The sequence below is a fragment of the Podarcis liolepis genome, assembly GCF_965112155.1.
Source record: "Podarcis liolepis genome assembly, chromosome: 8".
Taxonomy (NCBI): Eukaryota; Metazoa; Chordata; class Lepidosauria; order Squamata; family Lacertidae; genus Podarcis; species Podarcis liolepis.
The window spans coordinates 87,139,786-87,163,663 of NC_139560.1; the positions used below are offsets into that span (position 1 = coordinate 87,139,786).

Genomic DNA, 23,878 nt, shown 5'->3' on the forward strand with positions numbered 1-23,878 from the left:
AAGAAAATCACCATTTTATAGATCAAATCAGGAAAAATAAATACAGTAAATGGAAAAAAGCACTGCATTTAGCTCAGCATCCCACCCAAAAAAAGAGGGCGGGAGACTGTGGTCTCTCAGCAGCTCAGCGTTAAGAAGAAGCCACCTTCATCCGAACAGCAGCAGCAACAGTAGCGTCAAGGTGTGCTGGGGACTCCTTGTCCGTGAGGGGCGGTGGGGGGAGAGAGGAGAGTCGCATGCACAGGCACCGCCATGCATCCCTCGCGCCCTCTCACAGAGCCTCGGCTCAACATCTCCCGCCTCGGGGACACCTGTCATGAGCCGCCTCCAGGCTGCCCAGCCTCCAGGCTGCTTCCATTCAGCCTTATGTGCCCGCCCGCCTAGGGAAAAGTTGTGCGGGGGGGGCATGGAGAGAGAGGACGCCCCTGGCAGCGTCCCCTCAGCAGCGGTGGAGCAAGCCGATCAGGCGCCAGGGGCAAGCTGGGCAGGACGCTCCATATAGCCTCTGAAAAGTCTGCCTGCCTCCTCCCACTCAGCCGCCCTGCAGCTGTTTGGGCAGCACAGAGCCCGTGCGCATGCTGCAGGCCCTGCGGTGAGTGCCGCCCAGCATTTGTCACCCCCCTCAGTGGTGACACACGTGGTGGACCGCCCCACCGCCCCTTCCTCCGCCCCTGCCCCTCAGTCACTCCGCTCGGAGCTACTGAGGGAGGTGGGGACGGCACGTCTGTTCCGCTTGGTGCCAGTGCCCCCCTGCCCCCCTCTCCCAAAGCCCAGCCAGAATCCCCAACTAAATATGATGTGCTAAGGGGAGGAAAGGAACCCACGCACAGAGAGGCCATGTTTAGGGGTACGCATACCCCTGTGTCCCCCCCAGAAAAAGCACTGCATAACACCTTCCGCTATGTGACATGCGATTGTGCTGTCTCAAGGCAAAAGAGGAGTCCTGTTGGAATTAGGACTGTGCCTTTTTAACCCTTTGGTTTCCTTTCAGGGTCCTGTGGTGTGGTCCTGTTGCAGGTCCCAGTTGTCATTTGCTAAACAAGGCTTGCTGCAACTGAAGCTTGTTTGGAAGGGACATTCTTTTGAAAGTCAGCTTTGCTCCGTACTTCTCCAAGATGTGTGTAGCATAATCTGTAATTAGTCAGAAGTTAAAGAATACTCTTAATATTCTCAAAGTCACCCTTGTCCCTGGCATTCAGAATCATTCTCTGGCAAGTCCCGACTGTATGCATTTTGTTATGACCTGCCACTTCAGAATTCCTTTGCTTCACGTTTGACTTCCCTGAGGTCACTTTCAAAAAGGAATCTCCTGAGTAATCACTGACACTCATCTGAATGGCAGGTGCAAACCTGCAGAAAAGAGGCACAAGTTGATCTGAGTTCTGCTGCTTAATGTGGCCTTCCGTAAGAGGTAACCGCTCTGCCCTGCTGCCTTCCAGCTGGGTTCCAGGCGACTGTACTGCCCAGTAGGAACACAAACTGAAGTGCTGTGCTTATTTCTTGCAGTATGCTCAGGCTATTAAACAACAGCAACAACAACAACTCTGAGGCCTTCTTGTTTTTCTTGTTTGGTATGAAAACTCCTGACCATGATTCTTATTCTTATTAAAATTTCTGTATTGCCCTTCATCTGAATATCACAGGGTGGTTTACAATATAAAAACACAAAAATATATAACATAATAACAAACAAAAAATATACTCCCCTCCCAGTTAAAAGGCCATATATTGTGCAATTATCCCAAGGCCGAGGAGCAGAGCAATGTTTTTGCCTGGCCCCTAAAGAGATCTGATGAAGACGCCAGGAGACCCTCCCTGGGGAGAGCACTCCACAAGCAGGGAGTCCCCACACAAAAGGCCTGCTCTCATGTTGCCCCCCTCCAGCCCTCGCATGGAGGGCCTCAGACGATGATCGCAGGGTCTGGGTCAGTTCATATGGGGAAAGGTGGTCTTTGAGATATTGCACTCCTGATAGCTATTATTCTTATTCACAGCTAGTTGTTTATATGCCTGGCAGTATTTGTGGTCCCCAAGGATTGGACAGCCAAAGCCCAATTGGGGCTTAGGGCCCCAGGCATACATTTTAAAAAATATTCTGGGAGATTACATGATAGATAGCAAAGTTAAAAAGTGTAACATTAGAGTTCTTGGTGGACTGATCACTGTTGGTGAAATCTGGAATGAGTTTAGAACGGCTGTGGCCTTAGCCAGGTTGCAGACACTCCTGTTGTTTGATGGTGCCATGGCTCAGAAGCTGTAATGCAGGCAGGTCCAACCGGTCGATGGTGATCTACCAGTCAATCACGGGGCATCCCTGGTCGATCCTGGTCAATCGTGTGATCCTGATCTATGCCCCCCTAAAAGCTGAACAACTGTGGTCAATCCAGTGGGTAGTTCACTTCCAGTTTTTTTTTTAGTGGGAGTAGATCACAGTCTCTTGGGAGTTGGACGTGCCTGCTGTAGCGCAAGAAAAGCTACAACTGCTGCTGCCCAATGAGGAATGGCTGACCAGAGACCCATGACTCTCGTTTTCTCCTCCCTGTCAGCAGCGCACAGTGACATTTATGTATTACAGTGGTACCTCGGGTTACATACGCTTCAGGTTACAGACTCTTCAGGTTACAGACTCTGCTAACTCAGAAATAGTACCTCGGGTTAAGAACTTTGCTTCAGGATGAGAACAGAAATCGTGCTCCGGCGGCGCAGCAGCAGCAGGAGGCCCCATTAGATATAGTGGTGCTTCAGGTTAAGAACAGTTTCAGGTTAAGAACAGACCTCCAGAACAAAATTAAGTACTTAACCCAAGGTACCACTGTAAATGCAAAACCATCTGCAGAGGCACTGCTTTGTCAGGCCTGCTCCGCTCACTAAGCTTCTGAGTCAGCTGATCTCTGAAGTGTGTTCCTGTACATGCCTTCTCAGCAGTAACTTAATGTGCCTCTGTGTGATTGTGGTGGCGTGTGTGTGTGTGTGTGTGTGTGTGAAAATGTGGCAACTGTACTGAATTGTCACACACATTGTTTCCGCCTACTTATAATGTCTGGAGTGGAGTTAGGACTTGAACCCACACCCTATTCCACTTGTCCACATTTAGAGAAAAGGTGGGCGGGAGCAGGAGTGGTTGCACCCCTTTTTGTTTATTGATTCCACTTCTGTGCCTTTAAGTGCAACCTGACACACACAGATTTAGTAGTGGATGTTGTTCTTGGTGTGGAGTTAGGTGTTGGGAAGAAAACAATTCTACATTTCTGAGCACAGGCTGCTGCTCAGTGTACAGGGGCAGGGTGTGTTAAAAGTAGATGCAAACAGTTGCTTTATGTGTCTGCTCCGAGCTTGTGTGGCCAGACCTGTCCAGCTGCTCTGCTGCTGAGTCATGTGTTTTCCCCAGAGGCTGAGAGGGGGGAAAGCCCTATGGGAAGCAGATGTGTGGGGAAGGAAGAGCTGCTGTGTTTTAACTGAAGGGAGAAAGAGCAAAACTCTGTTTTTTGAAATGGAAACTTGGCATAAAGCTCCTCTAACACTTTGCCAAAAGGGGTTGAACTATGGGCTGTGCTGCACACGGTGGGCACCCTACTGTTCCCCCCCCCCAGCATGTTTAGCTCTGCCAGATGTTACTGGCACATGAGCATGCACTTTCTGCTTAATCGGAGCAGCATGCAAGTTTCCAGGATGAGCAGCTCAAGCAAAAATAAAAACCCTTGGAGAGGTGCCATGTGTTTGCATTGATGCTGCCAAGGCAGAGTTTTGCTCACCAGCCTCTCTTTCTTCTAAAGCAAGGCAGAGAATGAAGGCAGTGCAGAAGTGGAATGGTCCACTACAGGTGATCACTACACCGGTCTACTTACTTGTGCCTCATAGCCTCAAAAACCTGAGAAACAGTCTTCCTGCAGTCCTGAAAACATTATATAGGCAAATTTGTTAGATGAGCATAACAGGGTTTTTCCAAGTTCCATTTTGTCCATCATTTGCTTCCAACAAACAGCTAGTTGCCACTATAATGCTCTTTGCTTTAGGAAGCCTCTAGCTATTTTGTTTCAGTTTTATTGGCTCAGTCAATACCTAGGATTGCAGGGGGTTGGACTAGATGACCCTTGAGGTCCCTTCCAATGCTATAATTCTATGATGGGTTTCCGGGGGGGGGGGGGCGTTCAAAAGGTCTTTGGTTGAGCAAAGGCCAGATGAGTGGTATTGACTTGTTTCAAATTAGGTATGATTCCCTGTCAATTTTTGTTAGTTTCCCCAACTAGATGCCCTTGTACATTTCAGCTATCGCAATTTGCGCAATTATTTTGTCTCTTTTAGGGGCTGGCTCAGTTGTTTTGCTTTGTCCTCCATCCCACTGTTTCTGTGACTCACATCTCTTTTTGAGCCCACCTTCGAGTCTGCCAGCCTACTTGGGCAATATGGAAACTCGCCACATAATGCTAACCTTATCACAAATATCAACATATGGACCTCCCTCACCACCAATTTTTTACACCTCCGCTTGTCCTATCCCAATATTCTTAACTAGGAACCATATTGGCATTATTGCACCAGTAGCTTTCCTGGGAGAGAATGTACATGTTTAAAGAGGAACTGAATGTTGCCAGAGTTCAACCTCTGTCCAAATACCAAAATGGCAATCCCATCAGCAATGCAGCGTGCCTGCACTGGGGCAGGCTCATGTTTTGGCTATAGAAAGCTCCATGACGCCTTCTCAGTTCTAACTCAGATATCTCACCTTTCTCTCCAAGAATGTTTAGCCTGGAGAAGAGGAGGTTAAGGGGTGATATGATAGCCATGTTCAAATATATAAAAGGATGTCTCATAGAGGAGGGAGAAAGGTTGTTTTCTGCTGCTCCAGAGAAGCGGACACGGAGCAATGGATCCAAACTACAAGAAAGAAGATTCCACCTAAACATTAGGACGAACTTCCTGACAGTAAGAGCTGTTTGACAGTGGAATTTGCTGCCCAGGAGTGTGGTGGAGTCTCCTTCTTTGGAGGTCTTTAAGCAGAGGCTTGACAACCATATGTCAGGAGTGCTCTGATGGTGTTTCCTGCTTGGCAGGGGGTTGGACTCGCTGGCCCTTGTGGTCTCTTCCAACTCTATGATTCTATGAACACCTGTCTCCCGTCCTTACTGCCAGCACAATGTACAGTTACTATGCATAGGAGATCCCACAGTGTTGAAAAAACTAACCTTTGTAACAGAAGAATAAGAATCTAGATTAATAAGTGTGATAACTTGTGAGGTCACTGTAGGAAAGGTGCCATAGGTCTACACTAGGTCTATCACCCCTTCATGCCACCTTCATGCCACCCTCTACCTACTTTTATCCTTGCATGTAAGTAAAAGCCTAGCACAGTGGTGGAACTTACTGCCCTCTTCATTGAATTAATGTGTTACTCTGTTCAGCTGTGCTCCTCACTCTTACATTTACCGTCATACTTTTTCCTCTCTAGGTTATGATGTTCTGAACACTGCTTTGGAAACTAGTGACAAGTGGATTGGGCGACGGCTACTGCTGGAAGTGGAGGAGAATGTTACAGATAACCCTGAAGAGACAGAGTATCCAAATCACAAAAACTGCACTGAACCAGGTAGGATCTGCTTTCTCCTGCCCCTCACATGCTTACAGCTGGTTTGCCAAGCAGTAGAGCTCCAGAATTGCAGACACACGACTCTCTTGCATTTTTGTTCCTTTTTAGCTTTATAATCACACAGGTCTTGGATTTATTTGGAGCATGAATAAATCCCTCCCAGTTTGAACTCAAGAGGATAAGACTAGTAGAATTTCAGGTGTTGCATCTGTATCATAGTTGATATATATGAATGTGGAGTGCAGCGGTTTTTAAACTGGAAATATGTTGATATTATTGCAGGGATGCTGTTCTCTTATTATGATCTGAAAATGTGATATGGGCACTGCAGTTTGAAGATGCAATTTAAATAGATTTTGAGGAGAGGGCATGATTAATAGTAATTCCTATTCTTGTTTTTCAAAGCTACTTCTGATTCTTCTTTTTTAATGGATTTTTTTCTCGTTCACCTTAATGGAAACTGAAACCCATTTATCGTTGCTGCAGAGAATTGTTGAAATCCTTCTTATGCATAAAACCTAAAGTTCTGTTGCTGTTTTTCCTACAATGATCATGAGTCATGTCTGTTTTGCCTGAACTTTATATTCTGCCTTTCTTTGATGAGGAGTTCTCCAACTCAGACTCCCAGAAAAATGAATGGGACTTGAGAAGAGCACTTGATTGTCCCCCTAAAGATTGCCTTCTTTTTCCTCAACTCTCCAATAGGAATGAAAGAGAAATTTACATTTTGATGTGAACCAACATAATCCACACCACCCAAGCCCCTATACAATATGAAACACAACTATCCTTTGAAATTCATTCTTTTCCAAATTTTGCAAACATACCACACTTATATTAGTGAAAATAATGTTCAAAAACCATCCAGAAATATGACGATAAAAATGTCCAAAAATATTAGGAGAAATTGCTTGCAAAAATGTGTATATTAGAAGAAAAGCACATGAAAATTCATGCCCATTTTTATTTCAAAAAATTCTAAGCTGAAGTGGAAATGGGGACAACTGAAATTTAGATTGTAAAATTAAGAGAGAGAAGGTGAAATAGATATAGAGAGGTGGCCAGGGTCTGAATGGTTTGAGTGCTTCTTTGAAAGAAATAATTTTGGTAGACCTATTTTATGCCATCACAATGAGTGCTTTGTTGGCTTATCTTTTTTTCAGAGATCCCAGATGTCGTTGACAAATCATTGCATTTTATTGTTTTTGCTGTTTCCTCCCAGACCAAATTTGTGTTGCTTGCTGCCACCACTGAAGGCAGTTGAAGGACCAGCCAGTCTGGTGTGGATTTTCAGTTGTGCTCTGTATTAAGGCAGGGCAGGATTCCGGCTGCATGCCAGGGCTCAGGCTGTGCTCTGCAGTCCCCAAACTCCTCTATATACATTATTTACACAATGGGCTGCACATGATTGGCTAATTCCGGAATTCTACTGTAAGCCAATCAGGTTGTGGATTCGCTTCTATCTGGAGAATGATTGGGTGGTTCCTGCCAACCAATCATACTGCTGCATTGTTCTAGGACAAAAGTCCACCTGAGGCACTCCTAGTAGACATTTTTCCCGCTTCACCTTGAGACCCGCCGTCTGGAAACGGTGCAGAACGGTGCGGAGGCGGTCCTCAAACTCCTCTGGTGTGGGCCCAGCAATCAACACATCATCGAAGAAGGGGGTGACGCCAGGAATCCCTTTAAGGAGAGAGTCCATTAGATTCTGGAATATGCCTGGTGCCACACTGACCCCGAATTGCAGCCGCTTTACCCTGAACGCTCCTCTGCGCGTCACAATCGTCTGTGCCTCTGCTGTGGCCTCATCTACTGGCAGCTGTTGATATGCTTGGGCCAAGTCCAGCTTGCCAAAAATTTTCAACCCAGCCAGGGTGGCAAGGACATGGCTGACCACTGGCACTGGGTATGCATGGGCCGTGAGGGCCTTGTTTATGGTACATTTGTAGTCTGTGCAAATGCGGACCGAACCATTAGGCTTGATGGGTGTGACGATTGGGGTTTCCCAGGGGGCATTAGGCACCGGCTCCAGCACTCCTTGCTCCACAAGCCGGTCCAATTCCTCGTCTATACGGGGTTTCAGGGCGAACGGGACCCGGCGGGCCTTGAGCCTGACCGGTTGTACTGTGGGGTCAAGCTGTAGAGCAATGGGGGGGGCCGTATACTGTCCCAATTTCCCATCAAAAACCCCTGGAAATTCCTTGCATATGGCGTCCACGTCCACTTGTAAGCTAGTGTGGTTCACCCCGGTGACGGCTAGCCCCAGTGGTCCAAACCATGCCAATCCCAGTAAGCTAATGTAGGGGCCCTTGACCACAAGCAAGTCCAGTTGCCGTGTCCGCCCTCGGTATTGCACCCTGAAGGTCCCCACCCCCATTGTGGGGACCTTACGTTTCTGGAAGTCCCGGAGGGTGAATGGGGCCGGCCTGAGTTTGGGACCCCCAGTTGGACACAGTTTCCTTAAGGTCCTTGCCGAGATTATGGATAGAGTTGAACCCGTGTCAAGCTCCATGCGGCATGGGCCGCCCTCTATCTGTACCTCTACATAAATGTTCTCTACTTTGGGGTGGGGCAACTGGTATACCTGGAAGTCCGTGAGCTCCGTCGAGTTGCCTTGGTGCGTTGGGCCCCGGGACCTGGGGCTCTTGGATTGGTCATCTGATGCCTGGCGTCGGGTGGGCCGAGCCCAACACACCCGGGCGATGTGTCCCGATTTTCTGCACTGCCTGCACTCTGCATTGCGGAAACGGCAGGTCCTCCTCTTGTGACTTTCCCCGCAGCTTGCGCAGTTCCCTCCTTCTCGTCGAGGCAGGTGTGGTATGTGGGCTGCTTGAGTGCGCTGCTGTACTCGGTGCACCTCCTCCCTGTCGGATCCTGAGTCGTCGGTGAGGTCTTCGTGGTGGACCCCCAGTTGGGACGGCAGGTTCGGCCGTGCCTCTTGCGTCGACCTATCGGCAGCTTCCGTTGCCAGGGCCTCCTCCAGAGCGACCTGGAACGTTAGGTCCTTCTTAGCGTAGAGGCGTCGTTGCAGCTTCTCATCCTTCAGGCCACCGATGAGGCGGTCACGAAGCATGTTCTCCAGCTCTGAGAAGTTGCAGAACCGGGCAGCTTGGCGGAGAGAGGTCACAAACCCAGTTATGGTTTCCCCAGGGGCTTGCCGCTTTGTGTAGAAGGCATTTCGACGAGCCACCACTGAGGGCTGCGGCAAAAAGTGCCCCTTCAGCTGTTCCATTATTGTTTTGTATGGAACAGTAGCGACGTCTTCAGGTGCAAGGAGAGCCCGGGCACTTTCGAACGTCTCCTCTCCACAGATGCTGAAGAATATCGCCCTCTTCTTGGCGTCTTCTTCGTCGGTGACCCCTTTGGCTTCTAGGAGGAAGGTGAAATGGGAGGCGTACGCTTCCCAGTCTCCGGATGCTGGGTTGAATGGCAAGAAGCTGCTGTTGGCTGCCATTCTGAGTTCCTTGTGTCCCGGAGCTGAAGCCTGGATACACGGTGCGAGGCAGCGGTGCGGCAGGTGGCGGTGCTGCGGTGCTGTGTGTGGCAGTCAGCTCAGCGGGATCCCACCTTCGTCGCCAGTGAAATATACTCAGAGTCGCAAAGTGATTTCATGCTCTTTATTCAGCTCATAGTGGTAAGGAGGAATGAATCAATGTCCCCTCACAGTATCTGCTTTATATACATTATTTACACAATGGGCTGCCCATGATTGGCTAATTCCGGAATTCTACTGTAAGCCAATCAGGTTGTAGATTCGCTTCTATCTGGAGAATGATTGGGTGGTTCCTGCCAACCAATCATACTGCTGCATTGTTCTAGGACCAATCAGACTGCTGCATTCTGAATCCTATTGTTCTAGGACCAATCAGACTGCTGCGTTTTAGATCCTATTGTTCTAGGACCAATCAGACTGCTGCAGTTTGGATCCTATTCAACTCAGTACATAACAGTTGCTTTGGCAGGAAACAAACTGAGCCTCAGTCCTCCTAATTTTGAGCCCACACTGGAAGATGTTGCTTTGCTATAATGAAACCACATTATTTGCTATGCAGAGTGAAAAGAAAATCAATACAGAATTGAAATCCTCCGCCCTTCCCCCCAGAGCAGGAACTGATATTGAGGGGCAATTAAGATAGTGTTGCCATAAGTCCAGTTTTTCCTGGACATGTCTGAGATTCCAAGGGTGAAATCGCCATCTTGGGGGGGGGGTCACCTAAATATCCCGGGATTTCTGTTTGCGAAGCCCACGTGGTCCACCATTTTGGTGGTGGTGGCCTGAGGGCTGGTCAGGGCAGCAGTGGTGCTCCCGGGTGGCGGAGCAGGAGCATGAGATGGCAACGGGGGGGGGGGGCGCTCATATCCTGCCGGAGGTGGCAGGGTGGCAGTGCTTCAGTTTGTGGCGCCCCAGCCGTGCTGCCCATGTGGTCCCGCCGTTGCCCCCTCAGCAAGGGAAGGTGTGCAAGAACAAAAGTGAGGGCCAAGGCAGAGGCCAGTGCAGCCAGAAGCCTGAGAGCACGCTCTGCTCCTCTCCTCTCTGCCTGCCTGCCTGCTCGCTTCCTCCTTGGCCTTGGCAGAGCGGCTGTGTGTGCCCAGGGCAGCAATGGCCAAGCGATTGAGAGGAGCACAGAGTGGAAGCAGAGCCCCCTGTCACTGCCCAGCCCTCACCTTGGTTGATGGGGTCAGCACCGCTGTTTCTGGCGGCGCTTAACTTGCTGCTCTTGCAGAAGGTAGGAAGCTGGCGGAGGCAGTGAGAGCACATGTGTGCTCTGTTCCTCCTCCGGGAAGATGATGAGGCAGTCTACTCCATGCATCCAGTCTGATTTGTGGCATGTAGCCAACACCTATGTTTGCTGGGAAGCAGGTCTCGTTGGAGTCAGCGTAGGGCACATTCCCAAGGAAACCTGTCCAAGACTGCAGCCTCCCCCCCCCCCCCCGCCTCAAAGGTTCTTTCAGAGCTACATGCCAGGCAGAAGTTCAGCAGATCAGTTGCACTGCATTTGTGAATGGATGTGGTTGGCGAGTGTGTTTGAGAGAGGGGGTGCGCTGTTTTGTCTCTTACCACTGGTATGCTGCAGCTAACACTTTACCCCTAAGAATAAGATTTTCACCCCATGCTAGAAGGTGCAGCTGCCCATGATGTTTCTTGAATCCAAGGTTGCCGCCTTCCGTTAAGTTGTCTGTGTCTTTTTCAGTGGTTATAAGATCGATGGGAAGGTGCATAATGCAGTCCTGTCACAAGGAGGGTTAACTATCTTGGAATATAGGTTTGGGTGGGAAACACTTTTGGGAAAATGTCCTCATGGCAAAATCTCTCTGTGTATGGAAGGAGGCGGCAGGCACCAGGATCCTGACCAAGCCTGATGTCTCATTCCCCAAGCTGGGCAAGCGTGTCCTGGGCATGGGGAACGAGGCACTGCCAGCATCCCGGAGCCTGAAACAGGAGGGCTCTTGAACCCTGGCAGAGGCCGACTGGGGAATGAGGCACGAGGCTCTGCCAGGACCTGGAGCCCTGCTGCCTCCTTCCCTGAGCATGTGCAGAGCGCCTCCCCTTTTCCCACTTGGCTGTCCCTCTTCCAACCATTTATAGGCAGTGAGCACCAGCACCTTATTTTCGGGGGTGGGGGGAGCACTGGCTAAGAGGAATGTGATCGGGGGGAGGGGAGCTTTAGAGTTAAGTTTTATAACACAGTGCAGAGTCACAAAGGATAAATGGGATAATCATAAGTGTATGTTTATGACATTACTAGGAGGAATATGGTTAAAGGATGATAGTGGGTATTGTTTTTATAAATGCTATGTCCACTTGAAAAGGCTGCAGAACTAAGGCCTTGAAATCTAAGGGAGCTGAGATACTGGAAGAAATTTCTGGAGGTTGAGTTAACGTTGAGTTGGCTCAGATGATGATGAATATGTTGAAAGTTAAGAACATTGTAGAAGTTAGCAAATATGTCCTCTTTTTTGCTTTTCAAAATACAACAACCCTAAATTAAGAGAAGCTATTCAAGGAGCAATTAACAAGCTAATAGTCAGTAAATCCCCAGCCAGCTCAACAGGAAACAATAAGACAGGATGAACCTGCAGCCGGCCAGCATTTGATGAATGTTGAAGGGACCTTGAATGGATGGGACTATTGAGTAAACAGAACCGAAGGATCTTGGTCAAGGGCAAGTCCATTGCTAGATTAAGGGCTGTGTGGAACCTCTTTTTTAGTTCTTCCTCTCACTAATTGTGGAAAGGGAGTGAGAAAGGGTTCTGGTCTGGAAACAAAACATGATGGGAAAAGAAGAAACCTTTACTATTCAGTTATTAAAGGAATCCAGCTGTCAGCCTTCTTGCCATCATATTGTGTGAGGTCTTCTACAACACTCATTAAGGCTCCTCCTCTGTATTTTAAGATAATGAATGATTACAAAACTAGTGTAGAAAACCATGATTGAAAGCTGAAATAGCCGTACAGTCTTCTGACTCTGTGAATCAGGAACAGATCTTGTTCCTTTTCTTTAACCCCAAAATAATGTGTGTAAATATTTGCTGAATTAAATAATTGTGAAAGCATAGTTTTGCCAACAATAATCTCCCATAAGGCAGTGGGAGTTTTGTTTGTAAACTCATCCCTATAATTAACATTTACAGTCTCTCTCTTGCAGTTTTCTTTGTAGAGGCAGGATTATCTTTTCAAAGGAGTGACTGTTCTGATGATGTATTCTTCCTTTAAAAAGCTCAACTTTAAATTAATGTTTCATTTTCTGCATTGGTGTAGCGTAGGGGGCCTGGGGGGCCGTGGTCCCAGGTGCATTTTTTTTTTAGGGGGTGCGACCAGTCGCCTCCACGCCAGGCTCCCTCATCAGAGCCTGGCTCCAGCGCATGAGGGAGCTGCAAAGACAGCTTCCTCGCATGGCCAGACGCCACCAGCTGCAGCGCCATCCATGGATCAAGCCTGACCCGGGGCAGAGAGAGGAGAGTGGGCGGCAGCGTTGCTGCCCGCTCTCCTGGGCTGAGGCGCGTGAGGAAGCTACCCTTGCGCCCGGCCACAACACCTCCACCCCTGGTCCAGCAATGCAATTTCTTTTTCAGCTAGAATCTGTGGCACATTGACTGTGTAAAGTGGAGCCCTAATGTCTTTCTGAGGGAGCTGATTGATGAAAATTGCTTGACCTACAACATGTAACTGATTTTCCATACTTGCGATTAAGAAGGTCAGGGAGTAGCGACGCTGTTTAGATTGTGTTGTCTGTTAGTTTGGTGGAATCTGTGCTGCTCTGGGGGTTCCATGGAATGACTGACCCAGCTGGGCACTGACATATTCAGGGCAGAATATGCCATCACACAGATACCCCACCACACATCCTTTAGGAACTATCAAAGCTTCCTGAGACTGAAAAGAGAGGAAACGCAACAGTGGAGGCTCACTGACAAAATGGTAGCAGAAATGTCAGATCAATCCCTTCTGTCTGTCAAAACAGACCCCAGTGTAGCCCAGGACTGGGATCCGGAAACCTGACCAGGGTGAAGTATACATCAAAATGCATGTATTAATGAAAATAGCATACAAAAATGCATTATATGATGGAAAATTGCATACAAGAAAGTATATTGCTGGCATCCGTTTGTCTCAAGAGACAATGGAGTGTGCCTCTGGGGGTGATGCCCAATCTCTGGAGAATCATTGCACCTGCTGTGCTGCAGAGACCAGTAACTTATAACTGGAGCCTTCCATGTTGGTTTTTGCCACCTTAGCCGCACTGAAGTGACCTCTCTGGGGCAAAAGCCAGGGCAGTGTGTATGGAGGTCCTGGACTGCCCAGACCACAGGACCCCCTTCAGCCTCACTGATGTGGTCCAAAGGAAAGCAGAGCAATATATTTGGCACCAGCTGGGCTGCAGGTGTTGCTGGAAGGTGGCATATAAGGCACCTTCCCTCTTCCCAAAACAAAACTGGGCAAAACTTTTGTAACTGGTGAAAATGGATGAGTAGTTTCAGCACAATCCCAGGTTTCCAATTCAAAGGGCTGTGAAATCTCTTTAGTCTAGAAGAGGAAAATGGAGACTTTTTGCTGGAATAATGAAGCCCATGCCACATCTGTCCTCCAGTTTTATTGAAGACATTGGATTTTGACACTGTTTGATTTATAAATGGCAAAAAGCTAGAGTGGGACTTCTGTGTGATCCTTCCTTATGTGATTTGTTGCAGATTGCTGGAAATGATTTTGCTTTTTGCCAGTTCTTCTTCTCCGCAGCAGCTGCAGCCTTGCTTAAGTGGAGCTGCAGCACTGATCTGAAAGCAGCGAGTTCATCCAGCTTCCTCACCTGTAATTATGTTCAGCTTCAATCACTTGTCAGTTTTCATGTATGTTTGGAGCCACGATCAGCTTCACCTGAAAGTAGGCCAGCTGTGAATAGACCATATTGGGGTTCATCTTGGATCCCACATCCTGAATTGCTCTCAGGCAGTTATGAGAGTCCTGTGTAAGGAGCAGCGGGAGGGTCACTCTTTGTGCCACAAGCACAGCAAGACCAGAGATGATGATGAACATATAATGTAGTTATATTAGACACAGTTATATTAGACACATATATTAGACACAGAATTCCCACACAGTTCTAAGGGTGAAGATAGATGTAGCAGCCACAACAGGCTTCAGTGGCTTGAATCCAGCCTTGCAACTTGGGTTACAGACATACCAAAATATGAGTGCTGCCTAGCCCCAATTCAGCCACAAGTATGCCGCCAACCTACAGATTCCACACACATCCTCTCAAAATCTCACTCTAGGACAGAGAACTTGCCATTGTTTGGGGAGGTTTTGAGGGTGTTACAGAAATGCCTCTACCACACTTGGTATTTGTTACATTTGTCTTAACCCCTATAATTCTTAACAAAGGCAAATTATTCTTACAGCACTTAGGGTCAAACTAGATGTGACACTAGGCATGATGCGAGATCTCTGCATCCTGTGTTTAGGATTATCCTTTATTTACTTTTTCTTTTGTGGAAGATTAGCAGCCAAACCTAACAAATGTATATTCTTGCTAGTTAGCATGCTGAAAGGCATATACTCAAACCCAGCGCTGTTTTCTGGGGGTACTCAAGGGTACACAGTACCGGCACCCCCCAAGTGTGACATTTATTGTAGCAACTTCATGGCGAATACCAGCACCTTTGTTTCTAAAAATGAAAACCCCACTCAGACCATAGAAATACAATTGGTAGAGAGGACTCCGTGTGATGTCATTTCCCCTCCTCTCCTGGAGTGGGAGGAGTATATAGTGCTTCCTTTTCCTTTGACCAGTGTTGAATGCAGACATGCCTTTGCTTGCTGCAGCTTCAGGCACATGCCTGAAAGTGGTTATACTATGATGTAAGCCTGTGTAGTTTTTACTTCTACTGTTGCTGTGAACCAAAGCATGATTGTCAAGTAAGTAAATTTCATTTTTAAACTTACTTTACAAGTTGTTGCCTGATTCTTTGTTAAGCAAGGGAAGAAGGGGAAAGCCAGCTTGCTCAAAAGGAGGCTCTGCAGCCTAATTCCTATGCTTTAAATTTTTGCTGCCAAGGATGGGATTTTAAAACTCTGTTTAACACATGTACATGGGCACCTGGAAGGATAAATTGCAATTAATATATCCTCTGCCACCCATTAAAACCTATCCCACACTTCATCAAATGGCCCCAGAGTGGATTGCAAAAACACGACAAATTTATCTCCCTGTATATATGAATGATAAGAAACCCACAAAACAAACCAATAACAAAACTACAGAGCAAGCGCAGAACAACACAGCCCAACAACATTTGTGTCTGGATTTTCACTTTTTGAAATATGGCAACCCTAGCTAACAGTAGCCACAGATGAGAGTTCAAATCAGATTTAGGACTGTGGCATGGAGTGGGAAGTAGGATTAAACCCTTCCCCTCATGCCATTTCCTCACTGGATATCAATTCCCTGGGTTGCTATTTGCCCCTGAAGCTGCAGCCATTAGGTATCAAGGCAGCAAGCGCGTGTGTCGCAGACGAGGGGAAGGTCTACGGCAGAAGGTTGGAAGGTGGAGCTGCAGTGCTTGCTGGAAGACCAAAGGAGAAAGTCAGACCCTTGTTGTTCTTGTTGTGACGCTACCTAATGTCAACAGTAGCCTCTTTCCCATCATCTGTCCCGAAATCTGCCATCAGCCCCCAGGATCTGCTGTCCTCGGCTGACTTTGTAAACAAGTTGCAGGACCACTGGCAAAGATAGAGGAATTGGTTGCACAACATCGCTAAAAATTCTGGATGTCCTTCTGCTCAGGGAATCTTTGGTGTGTTAGAACCACAAAAAAGCACTTTTTAGCTGGGGCGAGGAAGTGGCAGATCCTTCAGCAAGTAACGGAGTGAGGAAATTACAGCAGCAGGATTGGTGTGACGATGGCTGTCAGCCTTAAGTAGTCTGATAATGGTGTCTGAAATACGGATGCCAGCTCGTCGGGAATGGTGAAGCTGGGCTTCCTGCGCCGAGGCTCCCTCTTCTCCCTGAGTCAGGCATGGGCACAGCACACACATTATGCTCATTCGCTGTAATGTCACGAAGATTATCCTCAGGCAGGCAGGAACTTGGCAACACAAAGCTTTCAGTGTGAGTTATTCTCCGTTAGATATTCTTAAGCTGAGGCACGGAAACGAGGGATGGCATTGCTAACTGTTGCTGGTTCTGTTCCTGTTCCTCTGCTTCTGAAATAAATCTACATACAAATATTTATTTTAAATTGTTACAGAATCATAGAATCTTAGCCTTAGAAGGGACACTGAGGGTCATCTGGTCCAACCCCTGCAAGGCAGGCATCTCAGCTAAAGTATTCATGACAGGTGCCCATCACCTTTCCATAAAATTGTGCTCGAGCCATCTAGTACACAACAATTTAAATTAAATTAAATGAACAAACATTTTTAAACTAGCAACAGCTAAACAATGTACCTCAATATTTCTGTTTCAAGTGATGGGAAAAAATGAGGCTTGTGCTTCATTCTTGACTTCTTGTGCTCGTTTTGTCTGAATTGTAAAAACCAGTCATCATCATCATTATTATTATTATTATTATTATTATTATTATTATTAAGCACTGGAATAAGCAAATCAGTTATCTTCCATAGCTTTAAATAGTGATCAACAAGACAAATTCCTCCTTTTAAAACCTCATTTTGAATGTGCCTTCTTGGTAATCAAAAACATGCATAAAAAGGAAAGAAAAAACAAACAAGTTTCTCTGAGCAATGGATAGGGTTGCATCATGTGAAATCACTCAGTTTTTCTATAAATGCATTTTGTTCCTATCTTCCTCTCTTGTCAGCTTTGCCATGTCCCCCCCTCCATTTCCCAGGTCCTCCCAAGCCATTCATCAATAAATGGAGGGTTATTGTTCCGTCCTCCCCACATCTGTAATTTACAACCATTCATGTAGCAGTGAGTAGATGAACTATCATTTCCATGTCTTCTGGGAGAACTAAAGATTTAACATAGCAAAACAACATAGAATCATAGAATCATAGAGTTGGAAGAGACCACAAGGGCCATCGAGTCCAACCCCCTGCCAAGCGGCTGAAGGTAACCAGTAATCTTGTTGATTTTGCTTGTATTATCTACTCAGAAGTTTTTAATATTAGGGACAGGACTAGAGTCTATTTTGTTTGTGGGTCTTGAGATGCTACTTCCCTAACACTGATCATTTACTGATGCATAAATATACTGTTTACATGGCACCGAGGTTAAGCCCAGATGCCTTAACTTTCATTTTTTGGGTACTTTTTCCTGTATGAATGAATTCTAATATGTTTTTGTTAGGGTTATTTTTAAGCTGTGCATACATGTACCCAGATGGGAAAGAACTATTTTTGGATAACAAAGGAAAGCATTTGGAAATAAAAGCTGGACAAATTCAAACTGCAAGCAAGAAACACGCTTTTAGCAGTGAGTGAGGTTAATTGATGGCAAGATGTGCCAAAGAAAGCAGAGGAGTCTTTGTCCCTGGAGTCTTAAAATCATGGCTATGTGCTTGTCTTGTGAAAAAGACACATTGTGCAAGCACACACAATTGTTGCAGTTGCCTCAGTAATGACTGAATAAAAGTCACTGACCGTGTGCTAAGCAAGATGTCAGAATATATAAAGTCAGTGGGACTATTGGTTACAATCAACCTGGATTTCTGTTCCCTTGGAAACAAATTGTGATTCTACTTGAAGAAACATGGGCACTTCTGTAGCCTCTTTGATATTTTGAGATCATCATCATCTTCATCTTACCCTGCCCATCTGGCTAGGTTTCCCCAGTCACTCTGAGTCACTTCCAACACGTATAAAACATAATAAAATGTCAAACATTAAAAACTTCCCTATACAGGGCTGCCTTCAGATGTCTTCAAAAAGTTGTGTAGTTCTTTATCCCTTGACATCGGATGGGAGGGTGTTTCACAGGGATGGTGCCATTGCAGAGAAGGCTAGCCTTTTCCAGCTGGGAGCCCCCCAGATGTTTTCTATTATAAATCCCATTAGCCCCAGAAAACATGGCTGGGCTGTCTTGGCCTTGTGGGAGCTACAGTCCAAAGCAGCATAATGACACCAGGTTGGGGTTGGCTGGTTTAAGCTGTGATGCTGTTGAAATTCCACTTCCCTGGTTCAGGGTCAGAGATAGCAGTTAGCCACTTTTTATGAATAAGCTCAGGTGGGAGCAAAGCTTTCTGGTCAGGATGTTGCACCACAATCCGCATCGTAACAGGTTTGCATAAACCTAATTGTCTCTTAAATTCCCTTGTAGTTAAGTTGAATATTCCGCATTAATAATAAGTTAACTTTGGACACTCCCCCCTTTACTGTTTATTTTCTGCTTTATTGTTTGTCAACACATCTGTACAACATAAACAGTCATTCATTATTATCCATAAATCAAAATTGTCAAACATCACAACACTAACACCAACAAAAAAGCTACAAACTCTCTGACATTAAATTTTCTTCACCAACCTATGACTTCCCGTCCTTTCCATATTTTTTCTATTTTAATAAACTTGTTGCATGAACTTAACTACTTAATTACTAAAAAGATATTAAAGCTCGTGTACATTTCCCTTTACAGAAGTTACTCAAATGCTACAACCGTGTTCAGATCATGGCAACTGTTTTTAAATATATTTTAAAGGGTTCCTAGCTTGAAATAAACTCTTGTTTAGACTTTTCTTTGATATTTTCATCTACTTGGAACTTAAAATAATGTTAAACATAAACCTTTTTTAAAACCCCAGAGTCATTCCTACTCGGTATAACAGGCTTAGATATTCCAAGAAAGGCAAGGACAGTTTTTCTATATGCTACTATCACGGTGAGAAGATTTATAGCGAAACATTGGAAAAGTGACATAATTCCAACTAGAACTGAATGTATTCTGGTTGGTAGTTAGTAGAATACGCTGAACTAGATAATCTTTCTGGCGCTTCCCTTTTTGTCTCCTGGATTACTGGCATTTTTTCTTTTTCTTTATGACCGCCATTTCCCCTTTTCCTTTCCATTTGTTTAACAGTATTCAATTGTGAGTGTGTGCAGCAGCTCATCTTTATAGATTATACATAATTTTATTTGTTGTCAAACATAATGATGGTGATTTCAGGATTCTTCTAAATTCTCTCTTTTTTTAAATAAGTTTTTAATTAAATTTTACAAAATATAGAAAGAATACAAAAACAAAGACAAAAAGAAAATAAAGACACAAAATACATACTACAAAATACAACAATACAAACATTAAGCACAAAAATACAAAAATACATACATTAGAAACTAATAATAAAAAGAAAAAGCACATATAGGAAAAACACAAAAATTCCCTCTTTCTTAATTTTAGATCTTAAATTCACATATTCTCCTGACTTCCGCATGTCCCCCGTTCTTGTATCCCTTTTAAAAGTTGGTTCAGCAAATTCATAGCCCATTAATTTATCTATTGTTGGTTTAATCTTAGATTTTACCTTGTTGCTAGAACCCCAGCATTTCATTTCAATGTCATCAACATACAGAAATTTTACAATATTTCTGCAAATAGGTTTTAAATTTCCCCCAATCTTCTTCCACTGACTCTTCTCCCTGGTCTCGGATTCTGCCGGTCATCTCCGCCATCTCCATGTAGTCTATTAGTTGCATCTGCCAGTCTTCCAAGGTGGGTAGATCTTGTGTCTTCCAATGTTTTGCAATAAGAATTCTTGCTGCTGCTGTAGCGTACATAAAGAAAGTTCTATCCTTCTTTAACACCGATTGGTCAACTATGCCCAGGAGGAAGGCCTCTGGTTTCTTCGGGAAGGTATATTTAAATACCTTTTTCAATTCATTATATATCATTTCCCAGAAAGCCTTAACAGGATTCTTCTAAATTCTCAGTGTTGCTTCTTTGTTTTCACTTTATGATTCAAAATCCTTTACTCTCCAGATCTTAAACTAGTTCCCTTTTACCTTTTCCATTTACGACTCCTTTGCGGTTCCAGAGCATGCTGTGTGTCAGTGCCGGGTAGGGAACCAGAGACCAGGAACAAGTGACCTTGCTGTGGATCTAGACCAGCATTGTAACTAACCATAACAACTGCTCCTAGTGTAAACGGCACATTGTGCATCACCCCTTGCTTTTTGCATAAACAAGCAAAAAATGAAATTTCCAGGACAGTCTTATTTTTCGCAAACTCTTACAAACATGTATCACACAATGAAAATAATAACTTTTGTTATAATGTCAATGCCAGTCACTGATCAGTCTTGTGCACCCCAGATCTTATTTTTGTTTGTTTGTGAATTATTACATTTATACCCCCCCTTTATTTGAAGGAGCTGAGGGACACTTCTTCCCTTGTCCATTTTATCCTCACAACCTATGCCAGGCTAGGTGGGGATTTGAACCACGGTCTCCCAGATCCTCGTCCTGCACTCTAGCCACTACACCACACTGGCTCTCAATCACTACAACCCCTTGTGCCTGGTGTTGGTCTGTTGCCTGGTTATGTTACTGAGCCAGACCTTCATGCTTCTCTGGATTGAATATGTTATGTAAAAGTGAGTCACATCCCTTTGCCTTCAGGAGAGTCTTGTTCATGCTGACACTCAAATGCATACATGGAGCTCACTATACAGCAGTGTTGCCACTTCACAGAGGCCCAAACCCAATGTGAATGCAGTTAATGCATGTATTTTGTTATTTAAAAGCAGCGGCAGAGAAACCTGAGCAGCTTCAGGACTATGGTGGCAAGGACAACAAGCATAACTGTTTCTCTCTGCCACAAATCTGACGAAAATTGCCTCTTTGAAGTGCACCTTATATCAGCTCAAGTCTTCCCGCACCGATGCGAATGGGGAAGCCAGCACATATATTGTACAGCTTGCACTGTATACCAAACTGAAGTATAGCATGTAAAATAGTTCTATATGTTGCTGGATTCCCTGTCGGATTTTAAACATTGGATTTGTAAAATGCTAAGGCTGTGTGAGAGCAACCCACAATGTCATCTAAATTTAGTTATCCTGAGATGCAATGACCTCATCCAATTCAGCTTTTTTAAAAAATGGGATTAGAGATGCTGCAGAGCATGCAAATAATGGACCACTCTGTCCTCTTATACCCTGCTGTCCTCAAAAGGTTATAGGTAGCACATTGGAAATTGCAGTTATAAAAATTTGTCTGGCTTTTATCTGTCCACATGGCTTTACTCTGTACTAGGGCTGGCCCAAGACATTTTGGCACCTGAGCAACAAAATGGCACCCCTCCCCACCACCAGAGAAAAGAAGGGATGAGTGAAGATCTTTATCAGTAACAAGGGTGTGAGGAGACCAACAGTACCTGCTATTTGCCAAGAGGCGGCAGATCCAGTCTCCACAGAGCACGGTGCCACAGCTGCAAGGGATCCATTCCTTTGAGGCCAGATCTGCTGCCCATGTGGATCCTGCCGCCCGAGGCGGTCACCTTATCTTGCCTCATGAGTGGACTGGCCCCACTGTGCACTCATAGGATATCCCACTGATCCAGTGAAGTTTTCAGACCTGACTTATCTACCACGACTAGTTGTGTGTCGAGGCCCCCAGGACACCCCCAAATAAAGACACAGTTCACACATCATTTTTTGTTTTGGTTTTTGGCATAATTTTGGCCACAACTTTATTGAATTACAGTATGTTAGTGGTTGCTTAGGCATTGGTTAGCGACTATCTGTTCCCACTTGGAGGTAGGAACAGAACTGACAACTGCACCCCTGTGGAAGTCAGTAAGGGTAAACAATTTTGGGGAGAGAATAAAGCTGGGTGCCAGGCTCTCCCCTCTCCCCAAATGCTCCCAGGGGCTCTTGCGTGGCCCTAGCCCCTTGCCTGGGGTTCAGACAAGAGCATGACGAGCCCCTGGATTCCTTTATCGGAATACCCTTGCAGCAGCAGCATTAGAGAGGCAGGCACAGCCAACCACATCCCCTCCACCAACCAAAATTAACCAATGCCTAACCGCAACCTTACAAGTTGTGACAATTGGCTACGCAGCAGGCAAAAAACCAAATGGCATCAGCCAATCAGCCAAATGGTAAAAATTCCTACCAGGCCACTGCTCCAAAGCAGATGACCCCATGACAGGCATAGCAAGGGCAGCGCTAAAAAACCCTAAATATAGGGAGGGTGGGCAGGTAATCCGATGTGCGCAGCAAAAAGAAAAAGCTCAGCGCTTCGTACAGGGAATAAATAGCACCCCCATCAATCAAACAATTTTGCAACATTAAATTCTCCCCAGCAACAATTGGAGGTGCCCTATCAAATTTGTGGCCATTCATACTAACCCGCCCAGCAACAGGGGATGTCATGGTTGCCCCCACCACCATGAAGGAGAACTCGCTTTGTTGAATAAGTGAATGTGGTTCTTCGTAAGCTTCTTAATAAATATTTTTTACTTGATTTGAGGATGCTCATGTTGCCACCTGCTTTTAGTCAAATATTTAAAGCCAGGTGGACAATTTCATGAACTGCATGCAGTGTTTAGAAGAGATAAAGAAAAAGCTTTTGTCAAAGAACTGTCCTACCTAGAAAAAACGCTATGACAAAACCAAACCAAAATAATCTCTAAAACATATGACTTACTACTGGAATGGGAGGTCAAAGATGAGCAGATTAAGGAGGTAATGATAAAGTGGGCCATAGATATAGGGAAACCCATAGATTTATCAGCATGGGAAAACTTATGGAAAAACAACAGGAGGTTTACAGCTTGTGAGGCATTAAGGGAAAATCAAATCAAGATGTTTTACAGGTGGTATCTAACACCTTCAAAAATAGCTAGAATGTATGAAACAAAAAATAATCTGCCTTGGAGGTGTAGAAAAACAGAAGGGACATTTATGCATATACGGTGGACCTGTGATGAGATCAAAGGCTTCTGGAACATAGTATATAATGAATTAAAGAAAATGTTTAAACATAACTTTGCTAAAAAAAACAGATGCCTTTCTTCTAGGAATAACAGATACAGACATAGAAAAGGAGAATTACAAAAAATTTCCTCTATGCCACAGATGCTCTAAGGGATTTAATTGCTAAGAACTGGAAAAAGGATTACATGCCAACAAAAAAAGAATGGCAAAATAAATTGCTGGATTACATTGAATTGGCTAAACTAACAGAGGTAATTAGAGACCAACATAAACAAAAGTTCAGAATGGAGTGGGGAAAGTGTAAAGATTACTTTATAAAACAGTGTCGCCAAGTGAAAACCTGGACTTGTTTTGATTAATTTCTGCAATATGATTTATGATTCTTAGGTTATGTATGTGAGACAATCATAATAATAATTCACAAAGGAAACAGTTGAAAATAAATTTAAAAGCTGATATCAGAGTGAAGTCAAAATTTTATGCTATTTATATTTATGTGGTATAAATGCTTAGGTTTCGTTGGCTGTAACTTTTATTGTTATTATTTAATTTCTAATATCTCTTTATTGCTGTATTTTGGTTTTCCCCCTTCTTCTTCTGTTTTGTTGTTGTTGTCCTGATGTATCAAAAAAATCATTTAAAAAATAAAAAAATATTTAAAGCCAGGTGGGTATCCTAGAGCAGAGGAAAACTTGGAAGAGCTGAAGACACTGCAGATTAAAGTTGTGTGTTTGCGCCAGTTTTCATTCTCTCATTGTTGTTTGTTGTTTAGTCGTTTAGTCGTGTCCGACTCTTCGTACCCCCTGGACCAGAGCACGCCAGGCACTCCTGTCTTCCACTGCCTCCCGCAGTTTGGTCAAACTCATGCTGGTAGCTTCGAGAACACTGTCCCACCA

At 45.1% G+C, this 23,878-nt stretch overlaps 2 protein-coding genes across 4 annotated transcripts in view; one reads left to right on the plus strand and one right to left on the minus strand.

Moving 5' to 3' along the window:
* The window catches only part of SLC24A3 (solute carrier family 24 member 3), a 161,105-nt gene that overhangs the window by 24,358 nt on the left and 112,869 nt on the right, over window positions 1-23,878 (plus strand). For all 3 annotated transcript variants that reach the window (XM_083519344.1, XM_083519342.1, XM_083519343.1), the window contains exon 2: window positions 5,447-5,584. In XM_083519344.1, coding sequence (XP_083375470.1) covers window positions 5,447-5,584 — 138 coding nt within the window. The remainder of the gene's footprint in view (window positions 1-5,446; window positions 5,585-23,878) is intronic.
* On the minus strand, window positions 7,113-9,221 carry LOC310714304 (uncharacterized protein). The gene is made up of 2 exons (XM_083519676.1): window positions 8,169-9,221; window positions 7,113-7,267 (listed from the first exon to the last, which is right to left on the minus strand). The coding sequence occupies exons 1-2, from the start codon at window positions 9,036-9,038 to the stop codon at window positions 7,229-7,231; spliced, it is 909 nt and encodes a 302-aa protein (XP_083375802.1). The 5' UTR covers window positions 9,039-9,221; the 3' UTR covers window positions 7,113-7,228.

Bases quoted from the DNA above. Each gene is read 5' to 3' on its own strand.
- LOC310714304 (XM_083519676.1), bottom strand. From the start codon at position 9,038: ATGGCAGCCAACAGCAGCTTCTTGCCATTCAACCCAGCATCCGGAGAC. The intron at 7,268-8,168 runs GTATACCAGTTG...CTCTCCTTAAAG, and splicing joins CGGAGCTCACGGACTTCCAG to GGATTCCTGGCGTCACCCCC.